The 24,504-nt window shown below is 39.8% G+C and overlaps 1 protein-coding gene across 2 annotated transcripts in view; it reads left to right on the top strand.

The window, feature by feature from the left end:
• The window catches only part of cdh2 (cadherin 2, type 1, N-cadherin (neuronal)), a 63,034-nt gene extending 39,555 nt beyond the window's left edge, over positions 1 to 23,479 (top strand). The window contains exons 4-17 of one of the 2 annotated variants that reach the window (XM_030751626.1): positions 2,604 to 2,771; positions 3,757 to 3,912; positions 5,569 to 5,713; positions 5,974 to 6,146; positions 7,180 to 7,317; positions 7,801 to 7,986; positions 8,706 to 8,959; positions 9,681 to 9,823; positions 11,330 to 11,563; positions 12,919 to 13,152; positions 13,379 to 13,518; positions 19,370 to 19,534; positions 22,098 to 22,311; positions 22,370 to 23,479. In XM_030751626.1, coding sequence (XP_030607486.1) covers positions 2,604 to 2,771; positions 3,757 to 3,912; positions 5,569 to 5,713; positions 5,974 to 6,146; positions 7,180 to 7,317; positions 7,801 to 7,986; positions 8,706 to 8,959; positions 9,681 to 9,823; positions 11,330 to 11,563; positions 12,919 to 13,152; positions 13,379 to 13,518; positions 19,370 to 19,534; positions 22,098 to 22,304 — 2,343 coding nt within the window. In that variant the 3' untranslated portion in view covers positions 22,305 to 22,311; positions 22,370 to 23,479. Of the gene's footprint in view, positions 1 to 2,603; positions 2,772 to 3,756; positions 3,913 to 5,568; positions 5,714 to 5,973; positions 6,147 to 7,179; positions 7,318 to 7,800; positions 7,987 to 8,705; positions 8,960 to 9,680; positions 9,824 to 11,329; positions 11,564 to 12,918; positions 13,153 to 13,378; positions 13,519 to 19,369; positions 19,535 to 22,097 lie in introns of both variants that reach the window. The other variant, XM_030751625.1, reaches the window with a different exon arrangement.
• Positions 23,480 to 24,504: the final 1,025 nt, after the last annotated feature.

Raw genomic sequence — 24,504 nt, 5'->3', positions numbered from 1 at the left:
GCAGTAAAAGCATACCTGGGTAGAAAAACACACCATGGAACACTATCAATCATGGATTGGCGTCCCCAGAGCACGGACCTCAACATTACTGAAGCAATGTGGGATCATCTTAACAGAGAATGGAAAAAACGGCAGCCAGCATCCAAAGACAAGCTTTGAATGTCCTTCAAGAATTCTGGAGAACTATTCCTGAAGACCTAGCAAAATCTAAAGAAATGCAGGTGGCTCAAGACTTTTGCACACTACTGTACATCAGTGCTATTTTCAACTTTTATAGTCTAGTTAAACATTTCTCTAAGGCTAAAAGTGAGCTTTTAAGTGGATATGCGGGTAGTCATTGCAGTAAGATTTTAGATTATTGGCTTTCTTGTGAATCTATGAATACCCCCCCAAAAGCAAAACACTTTTCTGAAGGCCAGTGTTCTAGTTTTAATCCTAGTACTAGACTTAAATAAATTCCAACAAGTAGTCATTTTGAAATGTTCAGCAATACAGATGATCTCAAGATCGATGTTATCCCATTTTGTGTGGGTCTAGAGTTAATACCGACGGTTCTGTGTAGTTACTGTCAGTGCTGCAGGCACAGGCGCGCAGTCTGCTTGGCTGAAATTAAACTCGGTGGGTAATGATTTCATGGTTTTTCAAAACAGCATCGTTAGCCACTGACAATCATTTACTATAGGGACTCCTGCAGGTATATGTGATTTTAATGATACCATTACTCACTGTTGTTGGTTGGTCATAGGTAAATATATTTTTAAAATAAACGGGTAAACATTGACTTTTCTCAGTTTTTGCATTGTTAAGTCTAAATCTCAAATGGCCTTTACATGTGTATACAAATGATTAACTTTATTATCGGTGTCTAAAACTCTGATCTGTATCTGCTGAGAGCTGCTGGATTTGACCTGATTTGCTTGTAATGAAATCAGGGATTGACTTTCCCATATCTTGCACGTTTACGAGGTCATGAGCGGCTATGTTATCTTCCCCCAGCACAATTATTGTCATGAATCATCACACATCTCTTAATCACATCAGTGATTGAATTTTTTTTTATTTTTTTTTTTATTAGTGCCATGAATGCTCCAGCCTTGGGGAAACATTTTTAATCAATGACAACCAAACAATATCCTCATTAACGTGAGTGTGTACTTGCCCACTGTCTTGACCTCCATTAGAACCTGAGCTCCACCACAAGCAGTGAGGAGAAAATATTTCAATATCCAAAAGAAGGATTTCTCCTAAAAGGGGAACACACACACACACACACATATGAAGTCCTCTCTACACACACTCACAAACACTCAGGCCATCACTCAGCCAAACACTCTCCTGCACTCTGAAGTAGACTCCTAGTCAGAAGATGAAGAGGGGTTCGCAGAGTGTGGATTGGTACAGACCTCCAGCGTACCAGAGATAGATTCGTGTTGGGCTGAACAAACCCACCATGCCATTCATCATTCCAGACACAAGTTGCAAATAATTACTGCTCTCACTCACACCCATTTTAATAGGGTAATAGATATTTCTGAAGCATGCTCCTTCACTATCTGTCTGCTTCCCTCTCTGCATTTCCAATGTGTGAAAGCAGTATAATCGGATTTCAAACATGATTAGTGGGAGCTCTGCAACAGCTCCCCAGATGTTAGAGGAGGGGGAGTGTGGGATATGGGTCATGTTATAAGGTGAGAAAGTGGTAATTAATTTTTGCGTTTGCATAGGGAACTTTGTAGTTTGTAGGACTACCTCAGAACTGGTCAACATTCCAACAATTAGAAAAAAATAACAATGTGGGAGATACTTCAAGGGACACGGCAGCTCCGGTAAAATTCCAGCTATCATATATTGACATTGACGGATTTTGCATATTGTTTTTCTGTTTTCCTTCCTGCCTTGTTTTGTTCAAGGTTATTTTAACTTTCTCTGGCAGTACTTCAGTCTGCTCAGTCTCTGGAGCAGCATAGGCAATTTGAGCCATCTGTGTGTTTAGTCTCTGGCTTTCAGGTACCATCCTCCTTTGTTTCAAATCTCATTCATTACAGCCGAGGGAGGATGGCAGATCCATTATAGAAGCTGCTCTATCTCTGTGGGTGCATTTTATCAGGACATAAGATGACGCCTGCCATTTAAAGCAAACCAAAACTCATAGCGTGCTTCTTTACCGTGTTTATATTCTCAACTCACCATGTTAGTATTTGCTAATGAATGCTTGACCCATAAAGGTAATTACATTACAAAAATGGCAAATACACAAATGGAGGTCTTGACAAAAGCTGACCAAAGTTTAAGAATCATTAAATATATATATGCATATTTTACTTTGAGGGGAGCACAAACATAATAGCTCAGACCACAAACATCAGCCTGTTGGTAGAGTCAGAGTCACTGGGAGTCTAAAATGCAACCAAAAAAAAAAAAAAACATTGTACAAAAATCCACTGCAAAATGTGAAGTAGATGTTGAGAAAGTTCATTCTGTGGTCCGCCAATCTAAGGATCAGCTTTACCACCCACAGAGCCCTGCCGCTAGCAGGGCTAAAAATGTACGTGCTCATACTTGACCGCATAGATGTGATCACTAAATCATTTTGGTTTTGCCAGGTGCAGGAAGCCGCTGTCCCTCCAGTCATGTCCAAGGCTTTAAAGGAAATAGCATTTCCACCGCGAAACATGGACAGCCAGCTGAAACGCATGAAGAGAGACTGGGTCATCCCCCCAATCAATGTCCCAGAGAACTCACGAGGCCCATTCCCACAAGAGCTTGTCCGGGTAATGTACTTCACACAAGCACATACCCCACACACACACACACACACACACACTTCTGACCAAACCAAAAGAAGGAAAAAAAAAAAAGCCTTGTGCTTTATATGACAACCTTGTAGGTTCGCCCTCACCCTGGGCCTTCACTCAGAGGGTCATAGACAGGATGCTTGTGCCTTCAACAAAATGCTTCATATTTACACCACTTTGCTAAAGGTTAGGGCTTTTTTCCCCCACTGTATTATTTATCTTTTGTTGCACGGTGCAGTCAGTACCAGTATAACCTGGCATTATTTAGAAGCGGGGAGAAATCTGAAGTGCTCACCAGCATAATTGCTCTTCGGTTGACTGCTGCGATATTACACTCTTTTTTTTCATGGCTCAAGGACAGACACAACCCAATTCATTTACACCAATTCTCTAGTCAGGGCTAGGTGTGGGAGGCTGACAGAGGATAAGGAAAGCTTGAGACAGCTAAGAAGTAGCTCCTTTCAGCATATTAAGCTTACTTCCTTACAGAGTGTTAAGTACTGTACATGCTTTAAGTATGATTTATTTTTAATCCAGCCACATTTGATGGGATGTTTGTTGGCTTTAGCTGGTGATATCAGGAAGAGGAAATGCTCAGTTTGCTCAGAATGGATCAAGAGTGTAGGCACTGAGGGTCTCAGCTTACATGGCAAGCAAGATAGACAGCCAAGACAGAATTTCAATAGGACTATATGTATTATATGTACCATTTTATTCACACAGCAACCTATTTTTAAACCAATATTGTGGTTGCTGTTGAAATCAGTGATCAGTACTGGAAATCTTTTGCAACTCTAGGCATATACTAGAGATTTGCTACTCTAAATTTGCATCTCAGATGCAAAACACAGTGGGTAATTAATCCTATATCGTGTGTCTCTATATTACATCCTATAAATATCATATAAACATCAGCTAGTAATGATTTGACGCAATCATTAACAAATCTTTATACCAACAGATCCGATCAGACCATGATAAAAACCGGTCCCTGCGATACAGTGTGACAGGCCCCGGTGCTGACCAGCCTCCCACTGGAATCTTCATCATCGACCCAATTTCCGGAGAGCTGTCCGTCAACAAGCCCCTTGATCGAGAGCACATCTCCAGCTTCCATGTGAGTCAAGTAAAATAGTTAGAAACAAAGGCCCCCTTCAGTGATATCCTTGTGATTTGAAAAGGCTTTTCCGCTCAGCATTATTAAGAGAAATGTGCTGTGTGGTAGTGCTGTACATTCCTGCCATTTGGCATATGCTCAAGGGTCACATGTAGCCTTAACAATCTCTGAGTCCATAAAGACGGGGGGGGGGGGGGGGGGGGGGGGGGGTGTCTCCCAGGAAATCTGACTTATCCGTCTGAGAATTTCAAGGATTTTGAATGAATCGAGTGTGTGTTTCATGCATCACGACAGGCCGCAAAGCTGCTGCATTAGTGATTTTTCCATTCAATTAAAATGGACTTCAAATGAGCAAAGTTGTAGTTTAAATGAAATTGTAGTCTTCAGCATATTCATCTATTGTAGTCTAATCAAGCGGCCTTGGAAGGTCACAAAAGGCTTTCACAAAAACTTTCACAGATGTCCATGCTGCTCCAGTTTAAGCTGTATGTCAGCTGTTCTGCTGTATTTCCTGTAATTTCCTGTCTGCAATTGACACTGTAACGTACAACCACTGATTATTTTGCGATTCAAGTACTAGGTAAAAGAAACACTGAGTAACTCAATGGTACAAGACTATTATGATACATTGCCCACAATAATGGTGGCATCACAGTTCTGCTGTACTCAATACATCACATGACCTGAAAGAAAAAATGAAGAGTTGAGCTCAAAAGGCAGAAGTGTGTGTGTGTGTGTGTTTGAGGGTGTCTGTAGAGTTCCCTTGCAATAATGAGTCAGTTAAGTTGATTTGCCTCCGTTTTGCTTCCCTCCACTATCCACCATTTCCCCCCTGTGACTGTCTTCATCACAAGTTACTTAACTCGCGTTCACTTCATCTTCATTGGTTTGATAGGAATTATCGCAGCGAGCTAAGAAGTAGTAACTGTCATAAGTTAATCTGTTTAGTGAGCTTGTATCTAATAGAATAATTATATTAGCTGCCAGTGATTTATCCCTGCCCTGTGTTGATATTTTGTCCCAGTCCTATCAACTACACTGGAAAATTCACATTGAAATGCATATGATTTAAAGTAAACTGTAGATTTCAAAATATGCTGCATTTACTATCCCCTTCCCCCCCAAAAAAGGTTGAATAATAGAGATATGACAGCTCATATATGAGTCAGTTTAAATCCTATGTTAATCATGAACCATACTTTATGTAGGAAAAAATGCACTTGAATTGCAAAAAGATGCAGTGAATCAGATTTGTTCTTATAAAACAAGTGCGACCCCCGTGTTCGGCAGCAGTATAAATATGACAAATTATAAATATGGTAAATATGATATGAGTTATACCAGAATATATTTGTCTCCTGAGACATCCATTAAACAGCGTCTTGTGCTGTTGTCGACTATGTGGCATTTCATTTGAATAAATATAGTCATTCTTTATCTTTTGCTGTACATGCAGAGCTACCTTTATACGAGTAGAATCCCTCTCACGGGTTGGTATAAGAACAGTTCTTGTGGGGTTGATTATCACAAAGTTTAATAGGAGAAGGTGAGTGAGTGAGTGGTTTGTGGTGTGACCCCGTATAGTGTTTACATGTGTGAAAACATCCCTGGCTTAAACATCGCTACAGTACAGATGTGTTTGTGTTTTTCTTCCAGCTGAGAGCTCACGCAGTAGACCTGAACGGCAACCAGGTTGAAAACCCTATTGATATTGTGATCAATGTGATCGACATGAATGACAACAGACCCGAGTTCACCCATCAGATATGGAATGGCACTGTTCCAGAGGGTTCCAAGCCAGGTAATAAAACCACGTGAAGTGTGTTCTCTGCCATAGTGCTAGCAGATCAGAGAGTATTAATGGCATCTCTGGGATGGCCACTGCATCTAGTGATTGGCTTTTTTTTTTCTTTTAAAGAAAAAGAACAGTAAGGATGGATATATGACAGCAAAGCTATAATTCCAGTAGTGTTCAGCTGAGTGCTTATTCGCTGGACTTCTAATGTCTCTTGATTGCCAATTAGAGCAGTGACGTGAAAATATTGACATTCTGTCCCGTAGGAACATTTGTTATGACAGTAACGTCTGTTGACAAAGATGACCCCAAAACAGCTAATGGGATGCTACGTTACAAGATCTTGTCTCAGAATCCCGAGAGCCCAACCTCCAATATGTTCACCATCAACAACAAAACCGGAGGCATCATTACAGTGGCAGCAGGCCTAGACAGAGAGGTATTTGACACTTTTTTCCTCACTTTTTTTCTTTAAATTATTGTATATATTACTTTGATTTCATGGTGCTTCTGTAATCCACCCAAATCCTGTGAATACTTGAGTCTGTCTGTATGAAAACTGTCTCAGAAGGTGGATTTAACAGACATATTGCATCTGCATTTAAGTGACACCTTCATTAGCAAGGCCATCCGTCGTTATAGTTCTTATTTTTCATCCTGCATTTGCTTCTTGCTCTGGATATGTATCAGCATAATTGAGGTTTGGGTTATGTTTTCCTTTTAAATGTAACGACAAACCAGATTGAGCACCAGCTCTTATATTCAGACGGTCCTAGAACTAATAAGCCAAAGTGAATATTGCATATTAACAACTCAATAAGAAGTAGAACTGGACTTTCTTCATTCTCACCTTCTTTCTTTGTTTTATTATTATTATTTTGTTGTTGTTTTATTTTTTTTTTCTAACCCAGAAGCTGTACTCTCATCTTATTTTTCTATCTCTGGACCTGTCTTAAGATAAATAAAGTAATATATACACCTAGTTGCCAGTTGGTTCAATTCTAGTGAGGGCAATCTGGCTGAGGTGGCTGCTCAATCACTTCTGCCCTGGGGGCCACCATTTTATGTCTGCCAGTTACCACCATGAAAGTAATTTGGCCGACTCTCATTACCTAGCAACTGGTCCATCACCTGAGCGGTTTTTAATGTGAAAGGAGTCATTTGTTAGCTTCATGATAGTGTTCATAGCAGAGGTGTACTTTTCACACACACACACATAAACAAATTTACAGTACCCCATGGGAAATAAATCAGATTTATATAAAAACCCACCATGAGTCATGATAATTATGAAGCTACCCTATCCAGTTTTGTTTCACTTTATTTGGACACATCAATACTGATTTACAGTGTGCTACCATTTTATTGGGGACAGTTGTAAAGTCAACCCCGGTCAATTCAGTCGTCTAAGAATGAATCCTATGCAAATTGTTTTGATGGTGTTAATTCAGCGTTTTTTTCTCTCCCTGTAGAAAGTGCCTCAGTACACACTGATCATCCAGGCCAGTGACATGGAGGGCAATCCCATGTATGGCCTTTCTAACACGGCCACCGCTGTCATCAGAGTCACTGACATTAATGACAATCCGCCGGAGTTTACTGCTGAGACGGTAAGGAACAAGCTCATACCGGAGATGTCAGCACAGTAATCTTAGCGTAAAAGAGGCACCGCAAGGACTCCTATTTCACCCCGATGTAGATATATGCACTCAGCCATCAGTTCTGCTCACTTACCTAGTTCTGCTTGCCCTGCATTTTCTGAAGCCATACACAGATATACAAGTTACCAGCCATGCGTAAAGTGTTATATCCCCCTCCAAATGTTGACACATGCAACCACAGGGATGTCTGCCCGAGTGAAAGAGGCACTTACTGTGCCTGCGAATCACTGAAATTTGTAATGCTACTGTTGTGCTATCATTGGAGCACAGGGAGTGAGATGACCATGACGACATGATAAGTTACCTTAGATATCTATTTACCCGAGATTGGTCCTGCTGTGCTGTGTGAGGCAAGGCTCGGTGTATTTTTCGCTGCCACAGCAGTATCACTAAGAGCTCGCTGTTCTCTGTGTTCATGGTTTATTCATGCAGTTCTTCGGCGAGGTTCCTGAAAACCGCGTGAATGTCATTGTGGCTAACCTGACAGTGACTGACAAGGACCAGCCCAACACCCCGGCCTGGAATGCTGTCTACAAAATCACCGGGGGCGACCCCACCGGCAGGTTCTCCGTGCCCACTGATCCGACCACTAATGAGGGCTTGGTAACAGTTGTCAAGGTAAAGCCTCCTCTTGAAAAACCTCTTCAAACAGTCTGTAATCCCGTGGAAATGCATAGTGTATGTATGTAGTGATGCATGATATGTAATTGGCCTTGCGTAAAAATCTGGCATGTTGGAACGTTCTTTAGGTGATTAATTGATTATAACATGACAAACAATATCAAGTGCACTGGATTTAATCAAAAGAAAGTTGCCGCATATGTCGTGTTGCCTCCTGTTAATGAAGAGAACAAATTAACAATTCATCCTGATTAATCGTCTGAAAAGTAGAAGAATCATTTTGTGTGAGGCAGCTGTATAACAGTACTGATAAAACTGCAGCAGTTTCCAGAGTTTTTTTTTTTTTCCCTTCCTTTTTGAACAAAGGTTAATTTAGTGACTAATTCATATTGTGTAAAAGCTGTGCTACTAGCAAATATTGTGAAAATGTAAAATTTCAAAACACAATGAAAGATTAAAATACTGTTTTCATAATTTCAAATGGAATAGATTGGTTGCACCTCTCTTACAGCAGCTCTCCTGCTGTTTCGTATCCTTGAACTGACCACAAAAGGATTGCGTCTCTTTATCTCATCCCACCGTTCAAGGCAACTGTTCACAATAACGTTTTTCAGGCAAAAAGAAGGAAAGGAATTAGTTATTCTGGTTGCTTTCTGATCAATGACATATAAGCAGACATTTTATATGATTTAATTTATCCTTTTACTGCTTTTCAGCCTATTGACTATGAAATCAGTAGGACATATGTGCTGACAGTGGAAGCGACGAACGAAGTTACCCTGGCCAGAGGCATCCACCCTCCCCGGCAGTCCACTGCCACTGTTTCCATCAGAGTGATAGATGTCAATGAGAGTCCCTATTTTGATCCCAACCCCAAATTCATTAGGCTGGAAGAAGGAATGATGCCAGATTCAATACTGACCACCTTCAGCGCACAGGATCCCGATCGCTTCATGCAGCAATCCATCAGGTACATTTTACAGGAAAAAGTAAAAAGAAGAGTCTGATTGAAACATTAGACCTCTTCCAATGACTGAAGTCCGCTTCACAGATGTAGGAATTTTGAAGAATTCCTCTAATCTTTAAAGTTAGTCATATTTCCTAGAATGTCTACTCCCATTTTTTTTAAAGTACATCACACCCAACTTCTAATATGAATAGTACTATGTAGTATGTGTGAAAAATATTTAGTGATATGGTAGGTTAAGGTGACAGCTATTCTCTCCATTAGGCCTGTTAAGATATCACTAAGCAGCCAGCAGCAGTCTCCAGCTCATTCTTCAGCAAGACTTTTTTTTTTTTTTCCTTTTCATCACAGCTACTTGGCAGTGGAAGTATTTATCTGCTTGAAAACAGTCCATGAGAAATGAGCTAGCTTTGTAATTCCACGGCTTGTCCTACAAATTAGTTTGAGCTACTGATAACAACAAGCCAGTTTGGTTTCCCCTGTGAGGCTGCTCTCAAAAGTTAGAATAATTATGTAAAAATTCATGGTCTAAAATATTTATTCTGTGTAAACTAATAAAGACGAAAAGAATAAAATGCCAAGTTGGAAATATAGACTTTTTTTCCAGCAGAAAACAGAATTAAACGTTTGAGACTTGCTCATTGGTTTTATTGGAGAAATTGGTAAATACCGTCTGGCTTGAAATAACGAGTCACTGTCTAAATCTCTTTGTATTTCTCTTCAGATACTCAAAACTCTCCGATCCAGCCAACTGGTTAAAGATTGACCCAAACACTGGACGAATCACAACAATTGCCGTTTTGGACCGCGAGTCACCTTATGTGAAGAACAGTTTGTACAATGCAACATTCCTGGCTACTGACAGTGGTACGTAACTGTTGGATAAATTCTAAAACTTATCAAAAACCAAGACCACACGATCAGTCCGGTAAAAAGGATTTATTCTTGCAAGAAGAGAGACGGTCACAGCTTGCCTGGACAATCATAAGCGCTCTACCAAATGACTATCTAAGCTCCATATTTATATACACAGAAAACACATGTACAGGAAGAGTGTAGTTGTAAGAGGAAGTAACTGAAACACTGCCTTGGTGCATGCAGACAAATAATGAAACCAGACATGGGAAGAGGATGAAAATCAGACATACTCTTAACACCTTTTTGTCAGTTCTCAATAACAAGGTACACAAATATGAAACCCAGATAAAGGTCAGAGAGTGACATTAGGACTGGTTACATTTTGTCTTCACACTTCTTCAGATAAAGCACATTCTGTATAAGGTTTAGAGAGGGCGTACAAAGTTTTCTTCCTCCTCACGTAGGCATCTCTCAGTTCATAACTAATGCAATTCATACAAGTATTTCGTTAAAAAAAAAACAAAACTTGCTGAGCTTCTGTGATGCACAGGTCTTTGTGTTTTAGACAGGTTGTTTCAGGCCACTATTGTTGGAACATGCAGTAAGAGCTAATACTCCCCTTTCAAAAAAGAAGCCCAGCAGTCTAATGTGTCCTCCGTCTCAAAGGTCAATCTTCCACCTAGCATCACTTTGTGATGTGTTTTACCTGAAGCCAGTGCACAAGTACACCGTGTCTGTTGAAAAAATCTCTCTCAGTTAAAGCCACAAAGACATCCTCAATTCTTGAAGGTCAACCTCATACCAGGCACTTGCCACGTCTGGAACACCAACCACCCTATTTGGAGGTTAATGTTCTAGCAATCCCAGAGTCATCCAGCATGTGGATGTATTCACCTCGTCTTTGAACTGGCAGGATTTACCTCTGTTCAGGTTTACCCTGTTCTACGGAGCATAGCTTAGGCCAATAGGCTTAAAAACTCCACCAATAAAGAGGTTTCTCAGCATTAATGGGTCAGGATTGGATGACTAGCTCCTTTGAGCGTGGCCTGAATGGTAAAAAAGCCTCTTAGCTGAGTGAATACATAGAGGAGCCTGAGAGGAGCGACAGTGGGCTCTGTTTGTCTGCTTTAGTATTCCCGTCCCGTGCCCTTCGTCAGGAAGACGCTCTTCAGGCACACATACAAACATACTCACACACACACACACACACACCCACCAAATGTTCTGATATCTAACTCTTTCGGCCCATCTTCTCGCATAAAATTAAATTCTCAGATCAGTATTCATTTTTTACGGCTCTTCTTCCACTAGAGGAAAAATCATTTTAAAGCGGGAACCAAAGCATGAACTTCTACTTTAGTCTTCTCTGTCCACCGAATAATGTTTGCGAAACGAGAGATGGCACAGCTATAGCGAGTATTCCTTTGCACGTGAATTCATCAGAACTCTTTTTCTCAAAAAAAAAAAAAAAAAATGTGATGCTAAGTGTGTGTGTGTATTTTATTGCATACACAGGTGTACCCCCAGCAAGTGGCACGGGAACTCTCCAGATCTACCTGCTGGATATCAATGACAATGCCCCAAAGGTGTTCCCTCAGGAGGTAGGGATATGTGAAAAGCCAGACCCGAATGCCATCAACATCACTGCAGTTGATGGAGACCTGAACCCAAATGCTGGACCGTTCGCCTTTGAGTTAGCCAACAAGCCATCTGATGTTAGGAGAAACTGGACCATAACAAGAATCAGTGGTAAGATACAGAGCATGATTTCACCTCGCTGATTAGACACACAGGCTTTGGGCTAATTAAATGAAACTAATCATCATTTTGCTGTTGCCAAGATAGCATGCTAAAGAAGCTGATTCAGCCGTTTGGCCCTTACTTACCCACGTTTGTGTTTGTTGATATAAAATAAAAGTGTCATTTAATAATTAATTAGAAAAAATGTAATATATCAAATCCTACAGTATGCATACCATTCAGCAGTGGTGTATTTTTGATTTGTTATGCTCTATAGAAACACTTATGAAAATTGTGTATTAGTAGCACGCTGTAGAAGTCACAGAGCTAGATCTGACAATGAAATAATACATTAACCTTACTCAGCAGTCATTAATTGTTTATGCTAATTTAAAAAAAAACCTGAGTGTAGGAACTCATTTGTTGTGTGTTAGCTACTAGATAGTGCGAGTTGAAACGCAGTGAATATATCTTAATAGGATAATGGCATTTGGATTATCGCAGCTGGGAATTTAGCCTAAGCAGCATTATCAGAACGCATTCAGTAGATTTATAAGCTCCAAATCCAAATCAGGACCATGTTTTGGATTAGATATGCTGATGCAACTTCCAGGTAGGAATTTATGTTGCATTTTGTGGTAATAGGAGCGGAATCATGCTGCGAACATAGTCTATACAAATGAGCGTTCAGAGTTTAGAGTTAACCCCTATGAAAGACATTCCATCTATTTTATATATCTATATCTATCTATCTATCTATCTATATATATATATATATATATATATATATATATATATATATATATATATATATATATATATATATATATATATATATATATATATATATATATATATATATATATATATGGCTGCCTCTTGGGTGAGGTGTTCCGGGCCTCGTGGTAAACCCAGGACATGCTGGAGAGATTATATCTCTCGGCTGGCCTGGGAACTCCTTGGGGTCCCGCTGGAGGAGGTGGCTAGGGAGAGGGAAGCCTGGGCTTCTCTGCTTAGGCTCCTGCCCCCGCGACCCGGCCCCGGATAAGCGGAAGAGAATGAATATATATATATATATATATATATATATATATATATATATATATATATATATATATATATATAAATATATATATATATATATATATATATATATGAATATATATATTCATATATATATAGATAGATAGATAGATAGATAGATAGATAGATAGATAGATAGATAGATAGATAGATAGATAGATAGATAGGTTATATTATCTATCTATCTAAGTTATTTAATCTTTAGACTCACCACTCTGAATGCGTTTCCTCTAACAAGGACCTAAGATAGCTCACTCTCTTACCGCTCTGTCTTTTCTCAGGTGACTTTGCTCAGGTAAGCCTGAAGATTGGCTTCCTTGAAAGTGGCATCTATGAGATCCCCATTATAATCACAGACTCGGGCAACCTGCCCATGTCTAACACCTCCTACCTGCGGATTAAAGTGTGCCAGTGCGACATCAACGGAGACTGCACTGACCAACAGCACATCATGGCCGCCGGTCTAGGCACAGGCGCCATTATATCTATCCTTCTCTGCATCATCATCCTCCTCAGTGAGTATCTCAGTGCCTCTCTCAAATGCCACATCACACGAATGCACACAGGGATTATAAAGACAGCTAAACATTATCCGAGATATCACTAGATTACTGCAGGATTACCAAAAAGATAGCCTTGATCAGGCCCACATCCAAGCTCTAAAACATCGGATCCGATTACATTTGAATGCCAGTTATTATTTTTCCATCTATGAGCTCTCTCTTTCTTTCTGCCTGCTAGTTCTGGTGTTGATGTTTGTGGTGTGGATGAAGCGCCGTGATAAAGAACGTCAGGCCAAGCAGCTCCTTATCGATCCTGAGGATGATGTGAGAGACAACATCCTGAAGTATGATGAGGAAGGTGGAGGAGAAGAGGATCAGGTAATAAACATGTGGTCAGCACACTGAATAACAATTTGGGTGGATGTAATTTTGGCCTTGTGGCCAAAGTCAGCTGGGATGGCCTGTAGGCCTCCTACAGCCCTGAATAAACAGTTAAAAAAATGGGTGGATACCTTGGATATTTCAATTAAAACATTTCAGTTTGTACTTCTTTGTCTGTGAGTACCACTCGGGTTTTAACTGATTTATCCAGGCCGAAACAGATTTCATAAAACCCACATGGTGTTGAACTGAAGAGTTAAATTAGTAATAAATAATAAATGAATCATATAGTGCTTTGCACAACCCTTGAGCCTCCCATCATTTCTTTATATTTTGCTTCCAACGACCCATTCTTGTTTTTAATGTGGTCTTGAGCAGAGGTTCTACAGGCTTTCTGAAGGTCTGTCAAAGTCTTTTTGTTTTTGTTTTTTTGTGCAGTTCTTGTACCTGACATTTTCAGAGGAATACTTTTTTTTTAATTTGTTAAGCCACTTAACACTTCATTCAAGCATAAAAAGGCACCAGTGTTTTGTGCATGCATAACAGAAAACTAAGCAAAGAAAGTTAAAACCTTTAGGCTCTTGGTTACTAGCAATCTCTCACAAAAACACACATTTTTCCCTCCCATAACTTTACCTGAATCTACTAAAAATGCCAAAGATAACACAGCTTGACAGGCATAAAATAGTATTTTTGCACCAAGAAGCTGATTCCCAAAGAGCTGTTATCTGAAAATTTGGCATGTGGCAGGATGGTGTGCAGTGAGGAAAATGACAAATGGAGGACAAAAGAAGAAGTGGCAGGACTAAAAAAACTATCTATATCTACAGCAGATGAACAGTATCACAAAGTCTGAGGTCTGCCAATTTATATAAGAACTGGACTGAGTTTCAGTGGTAAATTTGACATTTTTGGTTCTAAAAATCGCCAGTATGTTCAAAGAAGGTCAGGAGAGAGGAACAACAGCGCCAGACATCTGTAAAGCACGGTGGAGGCTCTGTCGTGGTTTGGGACTGCATTTCAGAGGAAAATCATCAAAATTAATGGATTGATGAAGACAGAAAAGTATGGTCAGATTTTGATCCATCATGTAATAACATCTGGAAAGTGTTTGATTGGCAACAACTTCATTTTTAGCATGACAATGATCCCAAATCAGTGTTAATATTGACTAAATTTTGATTTAGTTTTAGTCATATTTTTTTGACGAAAATGTAATTTAGTTTTGGTCATAATTTAGTCATCTGAATAGTTTTGGTTTAGTTTTACTTGACTAATTAACATAAGAATATAGTCGACTAAATCTACAGTCGATTCAGTCAACTAAAATATAAAGGGTGTAAAATGTAAATGCCTTTTTTGAGTTCCCTTGACTTATTCATTATACACACTTACACAAAAATAAACATTTATTAAAAGTTATGGAATATTATTAATGCTTGAAAGACCAATACACACACAAACATATTAATCAAACAACATCTTTATTTACCTGACCTTGTTTATTGAGCATAACAATAAAATATTGATTAGTAGGCCTGCTCTGCCTGAAAAATTCACAGGCTAGTTTGGCCTGTGGCTTTAGATCAAATTTGTGCAACTGTGCATTTGATTGGATGTTTTCCTAACTTGTCCCGCCCTCTCACAAAATTGAATCAGTTCTGATTGGATGTCATCCTCGCCGAGCATTTTCGTCTCATTTTCATTCATTGATGAAAGTGTCAATTAATTTCGTAATTTTTATCCCTATAGATAGTTTTTATTTAGTTAACGTCTCGTTTTCGTCATGAAAAAAAGGGTCGTTGACGAAAACTATGACGAAAATAGTTTGTCGGCGAAATTAACGCTGTCCCAAACACACTGCCAATGCAGCAAAAGTATACGTGGATGGAAAAACACACAATGGAACACCATCAGTTATGGATTGGCCTCCATGAAGAATAAAGGTGGTCATCCCAAATACTGACTTTCACAGCTTGTTAGAATTGTACAGCCTCTGTTTTTGTCTTATATTCTGTATTTCCATTTATGTTTTACACACGTTTCACCAAATCCCTACAGCTGTTTCCCATTTTCCTGGGAAAAGAAAACAAATGAAGGGTGGCTCAAGACTTTTGCACAGTACTGTATGTAGTGATGTCTACATTACTTAGACATTAATAATACAGTAACAGAGAAATACATTACAAAAGCAAAGTATTTCTTTTTATATTTTGCACTTTATCAACAGTTCAGAACAGGAGGACACGAAATAAGAAGTCGTCTCAGTAACAGTTATAATTTGGTTTTTAAAATGTTTTTTTTTGGCATCAGCAAAAAAACAAAACAAAACATAGTTTGTTTTTGTAGAGAACTTTTTTGTTATCACTTATTCAAACTGTAGAAGAATGCTGCTGTACACATCATGTCGCTGTACAGTGTGTGGTCTGTGTTGGCGAGGAATATTCAGGTCATATTTATGCAGCACAGAAGCAATTTCTGCATAGCTGAAGCTCTTAAGGACAAAGAGGACCACCTAGATTCTGTCTACAAGCATACATAGACTTACAATGCTTCATTCTAGCATGGGTCCTGCTCATTGTGCTGCTTTAGGATACACTTGAGCAATTCACAATGAGAAGTAAGACAGTTTTTATTGTAAATTGAAAGTATTTTTTTTTCTAGAAGGGAGCTGGGAATCGAAAGCTGGAGTCAATAAGGCAAACTCATTTTGATCCAATCGGTTCCAGAAATATTGGGAATGCCTCTCAACTGGAACTGCTCTCCGCTTCGCAACACCTAACACCAACACATAGACACAACAGACATACAGTGCCACAGGCATCAATAGAGTCACATCTCTGTATCATCCTGCACTGATCAGGCTCACACAGACACAAATTCAATTGTCCTAATAACCCCTTGTTAGTAAAATGGAATCATTTCATAAAAAAAAGGCAGTAATATACCAAATGGGCTATTTTCTTGCTGCCAGCTGAAGTGCTTCGGTGGCTTAGATATAGTAGAAATGTGCAGGAGACCCTAGCCTGACCCAGAGCAGTGCCAAATTAGCCTCGGAGACTTGTAATTGGTAAGCTGATGTCATTTAGAGACAGACATCTGCTGTGGCACAATAATGAAGCCCCGTCTAAGGTAACAATATGACTGGAAAGCCATTACACATCTGCCAGTGATTAGACGGGGAGGGAGTGCAACCACTTGTGTATTCACATCCTCACTTTCAAACACAAAATGCACAAACTTGTGGCCCAAAACACGTTGAGAAGGAAACGGCCGCATGATATAACACCCCTTGAAGGCAAACGAGCGGGTGCAGCGATTTATTGAGGGAAAACAAGCTTCCATTTTGAGTGGCGCTGAGAAGGGCAGGGAGCCAGGAGAAAATGGTCCTGTCTGTGGAATCGGTGAAGTCAGTGTTGGGTAAAAAATGGACCTGACTTTCGAAGCAATGTGGTCTTTATAATGCCCACCTCTGTTCTCCCTATCTCCCGCTGGGGAGGAAATTGAAGTGTCAGACCATTGGGTGCTCTGAGAGTATATGAGTTTAGTTGTCACTGCCATTGCCCTGGTTTTGTATTGGTTTGTGAAGTACTCATTTCATCAAAGGCAGACAGTTGATCAGGCTCCCACTCAACACACATTGAAAAAAACAAAAAATACAGAAATAAAAGCAAATGGACAAGTAGTTGTACACAGGTTTGAAGGTTTAAAAAAAAGTAAGCGAAAGAGTCATCTGCTTCCTTAAGTGACCTCGGGATAATTTGATTCGCCTTAACCTTCAGCAGTGTGAATTTGGAGGCATGCTTTAAAAAAAAAAAAAAACACTTGTTACACAGATAAGAAGAAATTCAGCAGATTAGAGGAACCATAACATAACTTCAGGGATAATTCCAGTGTATTAGAAAATGGTGCTTGCTTTTTGCACCTTTGGTCATTATTGGAATCTTTCATAACACTGAGCAAAAGAAAATAATTACTGAAAAATGACATCCACAGTTTTTCAAACAGTTTGAAAATTTTGGATTTTTCTAATCCTCTTTTTCATTAGCAGTACCATATATGAGAAAAAGGGATACTGCGCTCATATCTCCACAGTAAGAAGTAACCCGTCGACAGAAGGGGAAACAGCTAAGCTTGGCTTTTTACAAATGTAACAACTGCCTACCAGCAGCCCTGTCTCCAGTCTTTATGCTGAGCTAATGATAAACTTATAATTGCATGGACATCAGAATGGTAGTAATCTCCTGATCTGATCCTCTGCAACAGAGCAAGCAACGTCTGTAAGGCATGCTGGAAAAAAAATATAAAATAGCAGAAATATGATACTTAGAAATAAGAAAGTGGTTGAAAATGTGCTATAAAACTGTTCTGTAAACTGTGTTGAGTGTTGACAGCAAATTGACTGATAGTCTGTTTCCTTTTTCAAATATGGTTGACCACCCTGGGGATGTTTTCAGAGCTGCTTGGTCAGTTGCTTGTGTTTCTTGTCCTTTTGGACTTTCTTTCTTTTTTTTTTTTAGAGTAATATCTCCTTTCTCTCACATTTCAGCACATTAAACACACATATATATATATATATATATATATGTGTGTGTGTGTTTGTGTCAGCTCAGTGTGTAAGGCTTAACAATGTTTAGTCTTCTTTGAATGTGGGTCATAGTCGCCAGTGGCAACCATTTCATCAGACCAGTGTATGTGTGAAGAGTCAGATCCCTGAAGGGGGCTGGTATGTCATTAGACCTTCCTGCATAGTTCAGCCATTATATGGCTCTGTTGCAATTCCTGTCACTAGCTCCTGACCCTTCTGGAGCACGACCTTAGACAAGGTGAAATGGGAGTCAGCCTGAAATGAGCCAAAGATGATGGATGTCTTTTTTGCACGGCGTGTGACCATTGTTAGTCTCCATCTACCATCAGGGCTTTTGTTATTGGCTATAAAATCAAATAGCACAAAAGTTAAATTATTTTAAAAAAAAATAATAAAAAGAATAAAAATGTGTAAAGTGCTTGTAAACTGACTGCTTTTTTAAATCTAGGATGTTGGTGCTTCATTCCAGGGTTTAATGTATTGGGATTTTTTTTTTCTTATCTTGCAAATATCTACAAGTTTTTCCCCTCTTTCGAGTATCTATGTGTAGGTACATGTGCAACTGAGCAAAGACAATTTTGAAGGGGGATATTAGAGATGGATGGATTACGAAAATCTCTTAAAGAGGGACAATCCATCATGCACGCTTATTAGGCACACACTCTGATTCTCAAATGGCATTTTCTCTATCATATCTGCCGTCACCCTGATACCATCCAGTCATTCAGCTCAGCTGCTTTGCTCTTCACCACCTCTTTCTCTCTCTTAACTCCTTTTCTCTCTTCATCCTTTTTTCCTCCTCCTTCCTTGCCCATGACTTTGCGCAAACTGCGAGCCATTCAGGTTGCCTTGGTAATGTTAATAGGATTAGGAATGGCTTATGCATATCCACCATCCCGTGTCTGGGCATTGATTAGAGCAAAACAGTCGCCTGCACATCCTTTCTGCAGCACACCGCCCAAGTACAAACACTCTGCAGCGTATGATGTGGTCGTCAGCTTGGCCCCCCCTCAGTGCTGGTGCTTTTTTATGTGTCAAATTGTCCCTGGGCTTGTACTTCACAGACAAGAAGATTAAAGTTTCCCTCATGTTCCCTCAACTCTCCTCGCTGCATTCTAACTTTAAAATCTCCCCCTCCACTGAGCTGAACTCCTTCTTCCTACTTACAGCACAGGATGTGCTTACCTATTTAAATAATCATACTCAGTTTAGGGTCTTGCCACGCTGCTTAGCTAAGTCCCTTCTGTCTGTGTTCCCCAGGATTACGACCTGAGTCAGCTCCAGCAGCCGGACACGATAGAGCCCGATGCCATCAAGCCAGTGGGAATCCGCCGTCTAGACGAGAGGCCCCTCCACCCTGAGCCACAGTACCCAATGAGGTCAGCAGCACCCCACCCTGGAGATATTGGAGACTTCATCAATGAGGTAAAAAAAAAAAAAACAACAACAAAACCAAAATGTCAGCCAGTCACGTTATTGAAAGCTGACATTGTTTTGCTGTAAGTTGAAAATCAAATCCTGGGATAAGAGCAGAAATGAAAGGATCAGAGATCTTGCAAAGCTTGAATTTCATTTCCAAGCTGAACGGTTTTCTTATAATAAACTTGTATCTAAATAAACAATTTGGCTCATATGACTGAGCATCAAGGAGTTGCGCGCTCCCTCGTAGTAGCGGGAGAAATACTTTAAATTGAATCAGTCGTTATGAGAATTGTTTTCATCTTTTCCCAGCAGAAAGTTGAAACTTTTCTCATTTCACAAATATCCACTCAGACATGTATAAAGCTCAAAAAGTACATGATGCTAACTCACTTGGATATAATTGTTTTTCTCCTCACTTTCCGCCAAAGTAGAGTTATAGATGTGTCAGCATAGAAATAAGAGATGAGAGAAGCAATACATTGGCTTTCTATCGCAGTGAACAGTTCGGCGTGCCCTCGTTTGCCTGAGGCCATCATTGACTCCAGCATGAAGGGAGAATGTAAAATGAAAAGAGCAGTCATATATTTTTCACAAGCTCCAACAGACAAGAGTTTCACAGCATTACAAATGGAGTTCTCCCCTAGTTTTTGGATGGTGCCCATGTTTTTAGATTAGAGCTTGTACTCTCAGCTCTGCCCCTGAACATCTATCTCTCAGATCCCTTTACTCAGGCACCTCTTATTTTAATCTCACCGTGAGCCATGTTACTTGTCGTAGCAGCTAATATGTGGTGGAATTTTAGTGTGTGCTGCCCCATCTAGAGCAGTCTGACAGTGCACACCATTCTTGATTGCCTGTTTTTTTTTTTTTTTGTTTTTTTTAAAAATACATTTTATTGTGCTCACAAGACCTTTGAGACATTTCTGAGCATCCTGACCTAGAAAATGCTGTTTTTAGTTCCAAATTTGACTGCCGCTAAAGCTCAGTCATGGTCGCTTCAGCGTGCACATGGAGCTGGAATCCAACCGAACTGATAGCGCTATCTGGCAGAGGAGTGGGGAGACAGCGCGGGCTGGGGGAGGGGAAGTGTGTCTGATATCCATCCTGAATGGTCTGCACATGCCCCAGGAGCTTGTGGCTCCTAATTAAATTAGCTGGACAAAACATAGGAATAGGTTTAGCAGAAGGACTTCATCTTCACAGTCTGACAAACAGAGGTCTATTAGTAAACTCGGGGTCTGTTCTTGGAGGGGGGGTATTAGCATTAGCAAAAAACTTGACATGACCTTTTATTATTCACAGGTGGGACAAATCTTAAGTGACTGCCTTCATTGTTTTGCCTACTGCCTGGCAGGGTTAGGTGTGACTAGCAACAACAGTGGATTTGATTACACATCTCTTTGTTAGCTGTGGCACAAAAAGAGAGCGTGAGTTCGCCATTTCACTAAGAGTCCTTATTATCTCCAGTGCAGTGTATGACTCAGTTAACAATGAAATTACAGTGACTTCTGTGATTGACTAACCTTATGAAACTGCCAGTGGGGTTGTGGTTGTAGATGGAGGGGGCTATAACCAGCAGAGCGATTATGGTTGTAATTGTAATGAACGATCCATCTGTCATATTTCCCACAAAATTATCAGCACCACAGCCCTGAGCAAATACTTAACAAAAGCTAACAAGTGGAAAATAATCGCTAAGTGCCCAGGCACTTTAATTCAATACATCTTTTTATTTGAGAGTATTTCTGCGCCATAATGGCAGCACGGAGGAAACTATAAATCTTTGACAAGTTCCCAATGAGCTGAGGTCTCGTTTCTCTGCGTTATGTTGCTCCACTTAATTTAATTCATTTATTATTTGTTGGGCGTCCTCAGTTCCGGTGATAAGAGGGAGAAACAAAGCCTGGATCCAAGTGGTTCATGGCCAAAGCACATCTCAACTCCTAGATTAGCAATCCATCAAGTCTCCTGAGTCCCGTTAAGAAAGGAGGCTGGAAATCAATAACAATCCACGAGGACTTTTCACGCCGGTGTGAGGATTTCTGGGAATGTCAAACATAATCTTCAAAGTAGATCCACTCCCATCAGCACTGTGGGCTTCACAATACCATATAGAGGCATATTCTCTCATGGTTGAAACAGGATTAATGTTTAGCTAACATTCAGATTTAAAATATTACAGATATCTTGATCTGATGATAGATAACAGTGTATCAGTGCCAGAGTGCAAAGCCAGAGGAGTCAGTGGGGGAAATGGGGCCTCAGTCATCTGACGCTACTGGTCATGGTCAGTCTTGGCTTTTGATCAAGGCATCAGATAGAAACATCAGGAGAATCCCAACTAAAACACAGAGGAAACTCACAGGAACAGTAGAGCTTGATTAAACCAGACAAGAACCTTATTTCCTGAACAAGTGCGGAGGGAACAACTGACTGTTTTTAGGACAGATTAGCCGTTTGTGTGCAGCAGTGGGTGGCAGAGAGCTATTTTTATGTGACTCACTCCTTGTTGGAGCGAGTGTTTAATCTTACCATCTAACTGTGATTTTATTTCTTTTTTGCACAGGGACTCAAGGCAGCAGACAATGACCCCACCGCCCCTCCCTACGACTCCCTGCTAGTGTTCGACTACGAAGGCAGTGGCTCCACAGCCGGCTCCCTAAGCTCCCTCAACTCCTCCAGCAGCGGGGGCGACCAGGACTACGATTACCTCAACGACTGGGGCCCTCGCTTTAGAAAACTGGCAGACATGTACGGTGGAAGTGATGACTAGGACACACAGTCACATGCTGAAGGATATAAAGATGAGAAAAAAATGAAGAAAATGAAAGATTTCCTATTGATGGACATGGACAGCTGATATTCCCTGAGAGAGAAAGAGAGAGAGAGGTAGAACCATGACAGAAAAGAAACAAAAAATAAACATTGATTCAGAATTTTTTTCAAAAACAACCAACCTAGGCTTATTGTTGTAGTCTACGCATACATATGCTTGTTGAAAGCTTAGGCATAGGCTGTGGTCCAATTATGGAGGAAGAGAGGGAGGGAACACCGGTGGACTGTCACCATTCAGATTGTTGGTATTGAATGCGCTCAGTTACACTTGAATTTCACAGTACAGAAGCACTGGGATATAATGTGCCTTTTTGTACATTTTTTTGGATCTAAATGATTAGTTTTATGTTCAAGGCTTTAATGGTACTGACTTTTGGAGTGATTTCAAACAAAGTATGTTACACTCTGGTATGCTTCTACATGCTTTTATTTTTCCTTTGGTTACAAAAATGCTCCTGTTTGTTGAGGATTATTTAAAAGAAAAAAAACAAAGATGGAGAAAATGAAGGATCATTTGTTAGTTTGGATGGAAAAGAAAAACAATTATGAGCAGCACTGTACAGTATGCTAGACTTCTAGACTTTCTCACTAAAAAATTAAAAATGATGCAGCTGGTTGCAAATAAAGGGAGTTATGAATCATACTTTTGTAGCAGCTTTGTTTTTCCCTTTTCCCTTTTCTTTTTTCTTTTTTTTGTTTTTGAAGTGATGTAGTATTTTACAAAAACAACAAAAAAAACGTTTTGGTCTAATCTATGTACACTTCATTTGCCTTAGTCATCATCTGATATTTTCAAGTTTTACTTCACTGTAAAAAGATGTGTGTACATAATGTTTTTTTTTTTCTTTATCCTTTCTTTTGATGTAGTATATGAAGAAGTGCAAAAAGTTCCAAACTTGTAAATGTATAATTTGAACTGCAAATTCAAGTTTTTTGCATGTTTTTATCTTTTCAGGACAACAGGAAGGAGGTTAAAAAAAAAATGTTGTTTCCCAAATTTATTTACAAAGTGAAAAAAAAAATAAAAATCTGGGTGACATTAAATGTGTAGAAGTTAAGAGAGTTTTTTGTAAGAAAAACATGAAAAAAAAACATTGACAAAAAAAAAAAAAATTAAAGTAGTGATCTTGTCAGCACAACTGTTGAATTTGTACCAAAAAGGGGTGGGGGTGGGGTGGGATGTCATGCTCGCCACTAATTACGGAATCAGCTTTAAGACTGGAAAAGGGTTTTGGACTTAAGCTTTGTGGATAACCATGTGTACTGGAACACAAATTATACATCTCTGACCCCAACCATCCAAATAAAATGCTAATTTTGGAGCTAAAAACTGCCTCTTTATTTGTTTTTACTGAAACTCGACATTGTTGCAGAGGCTTAATTAGATTGTGAATTATGTAAGCTATCTCAAAGGACAATAGCTTTAAACAGGAAAAAATAATTCGGTTTACAACATTCTGCCAGAAGTGAGAATAAATCATTTATACACTTATTTATTTGTTGCTTGCACAAAATCAAAATGCTTAAGGCCTATATAAGGCCGTAGATGATAAGCTATGTGGCTGGAAGGCTTCGAACTAAACAATAAGCTCATTCTGTAACACTGCGTGTCCCTGAAGCAAGTCAAGGTCAAAAGCTCATGGCGGACTCAGATCCGTCCAGCACCTCTCTGCCATCAGGGATTTGTACTGTTGAGTACTGTAGGTCAGATTGGACTTGACCTCAAAATGAAGAACGCCTCCAAAAACTCCCTCTAGGGACTCTGTGTATATCTTGACTCCTGGGACATTTGGGAGGATGAACAACAATGACTCGTGCTGTGTATGTGTGTGTGTGTGTGTGTGTGTGTGTGTGTGTGTGTGTGTGTGTGTGTGTGTGTGTGTGTGTGTGTGTGTGTGCGCATGTGCGTACTGTATGTGGTGGTGGTTGCAGCAGTAACGATGTGTTCAGCTGTCACGTGCAAGTCGTTTGGCCTTCACCTGCCTTTCCTCTCTCCTCTATTACATTGGGACTTGTAATTCACAGCCACCATTTGCCAAGTTGAATAGATGTGGACATGGCTTATTAATTCAACCAAATTAGACAGGAGTGAGTTTGGTTTTGTAGTCCTCACACAAAGCGCGATGAATGTCTGTTAG

This window comes from Archocentrus centrarchus, chromosome 17 (assembly GCF_007364275.1).
Source record: "Archocentrus centrarchus isolate MPI-CPG fArcCen1 chromosome 17, fArcCen1, whole genome shotgun sequence".
Lineage (NCBI taxonomy): Eukaryota > Metazoa > Chordata > Actinopteri > Cichliformes > Cichlidae > Archocentrus > Archocentrus centrarchus.
Note: the sequence above shows the minus strand (reverse complement) of the source record. Positions and strands in the feature narration are given on the sequence as shown.